We start from the raw sequence: 7165 nt of genomic DNA, 5'->3' as shown, positions 1-7165 counted from the left end.
TTGGTTTTATAGATACTTTCAAAATAAACGTATACTTACATTCTTTCATTTTCTGGGCCTACTTTGGAGGTTCCCGTCTGTAGGATGCCCGGGGTGTATTACCCAAAAAATGCAACCCTCCCACACCTACACACCCACGCCCATACCCACAGCCACACCACTCACCTCTTAGCTACGTCACTGCCCCCATTCAATACTATTATCCCTGTCACGCAAGTAATGGTTATTGGAAGAAGAGGTTCTAAAATCTTGTGAGAAGAATCAAAGAATTATAAAAAAAAAGAAAAAAAAGAATGAATATATTTTCGAAATTGCATACAGAAGAAAAGAAACAAATTTTGCATTAGATTGATCGTGAAAAATTGCAAAAATCAATGAAACATTACTTAATTTAACTTATACACTCATCCTTACTCCTAAACTCAGCATGCAAATCCAGAAAAAACTACAGATGTAAGTAAAAACAACAACAATATTCAGTTTTTTTATTATAAACCAAATAATGATTAAAGACTTTGGGTGATATTTTGAATGGATTCAAAGAGCTCATTCAAATTAATCCTAGATGAATAAAAAAATGACTGTTTACATAACTGCAAGAGCCACACTGATAACATTGATATGACCTAAACTGCTACAAAAAGTTTCAAAACGTTTACATGATAAATAAAAGACAATGCACAAATAAATATATTAGTGATTACATGTACATGTAAGTATTTATGTGAAATGGTGCCATATCTGTTATTCTCGTGGTTTGAACATATGAAAAATCTTTCTAAAAAACTTAGTAAAATTAAAAATATTTTTAATTATAGTTCAATTTGCTTATCACATGAACAGGAAATGCTAATTAACTATAATTCTCGTTCGTAAAAAAAATTTAGATTTCAGAAAAGAAAACAGAAATGGCAACCACCACCGAGAATTTATGAATGAATGAAAAAAATACTACAAAGCACATCCATGAAGTTCATTCACAAATAACTACTACTACTATGAGTCAGCGAAGAATGAACGAGAGCAGGAACCGTAGATAACCCGATTGATCCAGGATAGAAGAGCATCAGTGCGCGCGTAAATGTTTGGGTATATATGATCAGCCTCACAGGGTATGCTTGTGCTGACTACTCCTATCTCCATGAGGTGGCCTTTCCCTCCAAGAGCTATGAGCGGGCCTCCTGAGTCGACCTGTAGAGGAATGAAAAGAGCAAATGCATATATTATATTTGAACTTTATATCATTATTATAACTTGCTAAGGTACAACCATAGTTGGAAAAGCAGGATGCTATAAGCCCAAAGGATCCAACAGGGAAAATAGCACAGTGAGGAAAGGAAATAAAGAAAAATAAACTATTTTAAGAACAGTAACATTAAAATAAATATTTCCTGAAAATAGCCGAGTGATGAAAGGAAACATGGAAACATAAAATAATTTAAGAACAGTAACATTAAAATATAAACTATATAAACTATAAAAAACTTTTACAAAACAAGAGGAAGAGAAATACGGTAGAATAGTGCACCTGAGTGTACCCTCAAGCAAGAGAACTCTAACCCAAGACAGTGAAAGACCATGATACAGGGGATATGGCACTACCCAAGCAGTTTAAAATAAATTGTTTATACTTATACTAGTTATCCCATTCAGTGCCACTGGTGAATTCAATAAACTTCTGATGTAGCAAAATCTTTGAAGACCACACAACCCTTGGCTTGTTGATATTTATTGGGAAGCTCTCATCAAGACCTTTCCATCATATATCTGCTTTCTATAGTTTGGGTGATTTTTAAAAGAGTTTCACTTTTCAAATTATAACTGAGTCACCGTTGGCAGTGAAAGGGTTATGGTTGTTTTCCGCTCAAAAAAAAAAAAAAAAAAAAAAAAAAAAAAAAAAAAAAAAAAAAAAAAAAAAACTTCAGCTAGGATTCTTTGATAATGAGCATATTATATACTATGCTAGTTTATGCAAAGAATCGATATTGCATCATCTTTTCTAGTACTGTATTGTTAATCTTCTAAATCATATAAAACGATTTTTTATTTTGGTAAACAATGTTCTTACGGTTCCATATGACGTGATATTCTATGAAAAGGATTATAGCGGCCTGGTGGTAGCGTCCTTGCCTGGTGATTGCCAGACTGGGGTTCGAGTCCCGCTCAACTCGTAAGTACCTTTGGACGCTTCAACCTCACCATCCTTAAACTAAGGATACTGGGTTTGGGAGAGCCTATAGGTCTATCTGCTGAGTCACCAGCAGCCATTGCCTGGCCCTACTTGGTCATAGCTTGGATGGAGAAGGGGGTTGGGCACTGATCATATGTAATATAGTCAGTTTAGGGCATTGTCCTGCTTGATGGGGCAATGCCACTGTCCTTTGCATCTGCCATTCCTGAGAGGCCTTTAAACCTTTAAACTTCTTTTGCATTTAGTAAAGGAATTTCAATAGGAAAAGGCAACTGAAGAATTGAATATAATCATTTAGAAATAATTCTAGAATCACTTACCCTACACCGAGGTCTTTGAGCAGTACTACTCGTGCATAGAAGGGCCTCGTCTATCCCTTTTGGATATTCTTCCAAAAACGCTCCGTCCTTTTCATAAATGGAGTTACATACATTCAACGGCTTCACTGTGACCTGATTATTCACCAGATGTGTTGATGTATCTGTAATGATAAATTGAAGTTGATTAAAAGCGTGTGTAAAAGCACTATAACAAGATAGTTCTTGGTGAAATAGAAGAAAAACAATTTAATGATATAGCTCTTGGTGAAGAAAGAGGGTAAAGGCACTTCAATAAGATAGCGATTGTTGAAATAGAGGGAAGCATTTAAAAGCATTTTAGCAAGATAGTGAAGAGAAATTGATTAAAATGTTCTACAGCAATAAGATAGTGTTTGGTGATATAGAACAAAGCCTTTAAAATCACTTTGATAAGATAGTGTTTGATGAAATAGATTAGGGCACCTAAAAGCACTTGGATAAGACAGTGCTTGGTGAAAGATAAAAAATCTAAAGCACTTGAATAAGATAGAGCTTGGAGAAATTAAAACAAGCATCTAAAAACAGTGAAATTACATGGTACTTGGTGAAACAAATGAAAGCATATAAAAGCAATGGAAGCAAATTTCATATCAAGTGGTTCATATATGGGAGTGTGACGGGCCGAGAGAAGGTTGTGACTCAAAGACAGATGAAAGCAACTGAGTGAGTTTATTACAGAATAATCTCTTTTATATACAAAAGCTCAATGCAAACAGGAAATTTACTGTTCAAAACCGACACCGTTAACGGTGAGAAAAACAGGCATGTTTATTCAGGTTCATTTTAGTGCGAGGGAAGAGCGAAGATACAAGCATAATATATACACAAAAGGAAATGTCGTTACTATGTACGATCGTGTGACACACTGTTGGTACAGGAGACACAAAAGTTGATTTACTGCAATGTTAATAACAAAAATAGAATTCATGAAAACTTCATAAGTATGTTTGGTGTTCAGTCTGTTTTATAAGAATCTTTTGCATTGATATTAAAATTAATGAAATGAATTTTTCATATTAATGAAATTTGCTGGATGAAAAAGATATTTGCCAAGAAACGCTTATATTCTTTTTACATTTTCATCGTAGATCCAACCAAGAACAGATATTGAAACGAAGGAATCAGAATAAGGGTGAAATAAAGTTGTCTTGAAAAAGAATTAAGAAAAATTCAACAATAGATGGCAATATTTTAATCATAAGATATTTCTTCGATTAGTAATATAACTTAAATAAAATCCTATACTCATTTTTTATAATGAGGCACATTTGCACTGACTCGCAGCGGTGCCCTTTTAGCTCGGAAAAGTTTCCAGCTATCCGATTGGTTAGAATTATCTTGTCCAATCAATCAGCGATCAGGAAACTTTTCCAAGTTAAAAGGGCACCCTTGCGAGTCGGTGTAAATCTGCCTCACTAAAAAGAATTGATTGAAATTGATTTGGTTCTTTAAAGTTATCTTTATCTAGCAATAAAGGGTTAGTTATGGAAAGGGGTCCAGCATTTCATGGATTGTGAAAGTTACCATTAGCTTGTAAGCTCCATCCAGATTCAACGCCCAATCGACCATCAAGCTGCTCTCTATAGGAAGGCAGGCAATAGGGAGTGACTCCAGATGAAAATGATACCTTCTGCTCCAGTTCAATTATCTGGAAGTAAATCATAATAATGATAATAGTAATATCAAAAGGAGTATCAAATATACTTCAATCAATGTATCCCATCTCATATTTACTCTGAGCCAGAAATCTATAGTAACTTACAGCTATGTCGTTGTATCTGTACCGTGGATCGTAGTCTGGGTGTATAGAAATCTTTTTAACAACATAAGTGTTGGTGGTGGTAGTATCAGCAGTCCCAGTAAGTAAGCTCAGTCGAAGGACAGATGGTCTGTGAGGAATTTGCCATAAAATTAACATTCACATCAGTAAACAATTCTTGATTTTTCAGTAAAGGCCAGAAAAGATTAACGTAACCAGAAAAAAATGGAACTATTTGATGTCTGTATAAACGTGTTGAGTATCAATTGAGAATGTTGGAATATTCACATCAGTGAAAACTCTCTATTTTTCAGCAGATTATCAATCGTTTATTAAAGGTCACTGACAAGCAGCAAAGGGAAGAAAAGGTCATTGCACTTAGGTATAATGTCCTTAATACTAATTTTACAAACTAAGCTCAGTAGCAATATAAAACTTATAGTGCCAAAATTTTTTAATATTCCCTTCTAGTTCACTTTTTTCTCTGTCTTGTACCACACGCGTATCACACGGTATTTCAGGTTTTTTATATTGTTGTTATCGCTCTCCCCTCACACTGATAACTTATTTCTGCCTGTATGTGCTTGTGTCAATATGTTTGAATTTTTGTGACCTTCTTTCACTGAAACTGTTGTTATAAAAGCTTGCTGTCTGATGAAATAAAGTTAGTTCAAATTACGCCGTTTCTCGGTTACCGCCTAATTTGTGCATCCACACACACCTTCAATTTTTCACAATTCATTAGTAAATCAGTTTTAAAAGTTTAAAGAAAGCTCTTGAATGGCAGAGGAAAGGAACAGTGAAAATGTCCTAAGTAGCAGGACAATGCCCTAGAGACTGACCATATCTATGCATGATCAGCGCCCAAACCCGCTCTCCACTCCAACTAGGACAAGTGAAAGCAAGGCAATAGCTGCTGATGACTCAGCAGGTAGACCTATAGGCTCCCTCAAATCCTCCATTCTTAGCTCACAAGAAACTATCGAGCTTGAGCAGGACTCAGACCCCAGTCTGGAAAAAACGCCAATCAGGGACGTTTCCAATGGGCCACCTCAACCCTATGTTTAGTCTCATATTATTATTATTGCTATTATTACTTGCTAATCTACAATCCTATTTGGAAAAGCAAGATGCTATAAGCCCAGGGGCTCCAACAGGGAAAATAGCCCAGTGAGGAAAGGAAAAGAGGAAAATAAAATATTTGAAGAAGAGTAACAACATTAAAATAAATATCTTCTATATAAGCTATAAAAACTTTAACAAAACAAGAGGAAGAGAAATAAGATAGAGCAGTGTGCTCGAGTGTACCCTCAAGCAAGAAAACACTAACCCAAGATAGTGGAAGACCATGGTACAGAGGCTATGGCACTACCCAAGACTAGAGAACAAAGACTAGAGAACAATGATTTGATTTTGGAGTGTCCTTGAATTGGATATTGTGTGCAGACATACCTTCTGGTGATGAAGCAGTGAGCAGCAGTCAGAATGTGCTTGGGCGAGATGAGAGATCCTCCACAGGCCAGTTTGTACTGAGATCTCTGTTCCACAACATTAGCATTGTTGGCTGGATCAAAGAAGCTGGCGATGAAGAGAGCTGGGTAACCCTTTATGGGGGAAAATAAGGAATGTATTATTATTTTAGGAAAATGAGAGAATATTCACTCAGATATAATCAAATACATTGATGAATGATTTGAAGTTATATACAGTTTTTAGGATAATAGAAAAAGGTCAACATCCTTTTTTCATACATCTAAATACTGTATATGTATATGCATATATATATATATATATATATATATATATATATATATATATATATATATATATATACAGTATATAGATGCATGAAAAAAGGATGGTTTTTTCATGCATCTATATACTGTGTGTATGTATATATATATATATATATATATATATATATATATATATATATATATATATATATATATATACAGTATATAGATGCATGAAAAAAGGATGGTTTTTTCATGCATCTATATACTGTGTGTATGTATATATATATATATATATATATATATATATATATATATATATATTATATATATGTGTATGTGTGTGTGTGTGTATGTGCGTGTGTGTGTGTGCGTGTATTTGTGTGTGTAACTGGAACTGCATATATGTGAAATAAGCTCTGAATGAACTTGAATAAGACTTACAATTCCGGATGATGTGGACGGAGACTCCCTGTTATCAGCATTGTTTCCAAAATGGGTTTCGTTGATAATTTTCTCTGTTAACCCATACTGAAATGGTATAAACACCAAAAAATTACATTTGTCAAATTAACAATTTATGTACAACTTCCCCTACTGACAAATGAAGGTTGATTTTAATTTTTAATTTTTTTTAGTTTCTAGTGCCAATAATAAAAACCTATTTTTAGAAAATAATTTTCACTGAATTTTTAATGTTTGTAAAAAGAAATTCAATTTTTAGGTTAAAACCTGCATAGCTTTGATATGCATCTAGTGGTAATTGGAAAATCTTGTTAGTTCCTTTCAACTCTGATTGATAAGCTAATCAGTATTATGACGTCTAGACACTTTTAAGAGTAATTATAAGAGATACATTTAAGCTGCAATACTAAGTGACCTATTTCATATGTGACTAATGTCTACAAGCTCTGAAAAGTTAAATGACTCATGAAGGTAATATCTCCTTACCCTGCAGTAATTTATAGACTCCAGGAGATGAATTGCTTGAGGATTCAATTCTTGACCTGTGTTCTTGTAAACTATCTGATCCAAATCCCTTCTCAACTGAAGGTAATCTGAAAGGTTGCAGTTTGGTATCAAAGGTGAGGACAATGACTGAGAGTATGGAAGTGGTTGA

At 34.2% G+C, this 7165-nt stretch overlaps 1 protein-coding gene across 1 annotated transcript in view; it reads right to left on the bottom strand.

Moving 5' to 3' along the window:
- Positions 1-969: 969 nt before the first annotated feature.
- The window catches only part of LOC137639827 (uncharacterized), a 14702-nt gene continuing 8506 nt past the window's right edge, over positions 970-7165 (bottom strand). Inside the window, exons 6-12 of the mRNA XM_068372072.1 lie at positions 6997-7165; positions 6490-6576; positions 5762-5913; positions 4313-4439; positions 4075-4198; positions 2512-2672; positions 970-1191 (exon numbers count right to left, since the gene is read on the bottom strand). The exon at positions 6997-7165 is cut by the window's right edge and continues 1462 nt beyond it. Of these exons, the coding sequence (XP_068228173.1) occupies positions 997-1191; positions 2512-2672; positions 4075-4198; positions 4313-4439; positions 5762-5913; positions 6490-6576; positions 6997-7165 (1015 nt within the window). The 3' untranslated portion in view covers positions 970-996. The remainder of the gene's footprint in view (positions 1192-2511; positions 2673-4074; positions 4199-4312; positions 4440-5761; positions 5914-6489; positions 6577-6996) is intronic.

Source organism: Palaemon carinicauda, chromosome 1 (assembly GCF_036898095.1).
Source record: "Palaemon carinicauda isolate YSFRI2023 chromosome 1, ASM3689809v2, whole genome shotgun sequence".
In the NCBI taxonomy this organism is placed as follows: Eukaryota; Metazoa; Arthropoda; class Malacostraca; order Decapoda; family Palaemonidae; genus Palaemon; species Palaemon carinicauda.
Note: the sequence above shows the minus strand (reverse complement) of the source record. Positions and strands in the feature narration are given on the sequence as shown.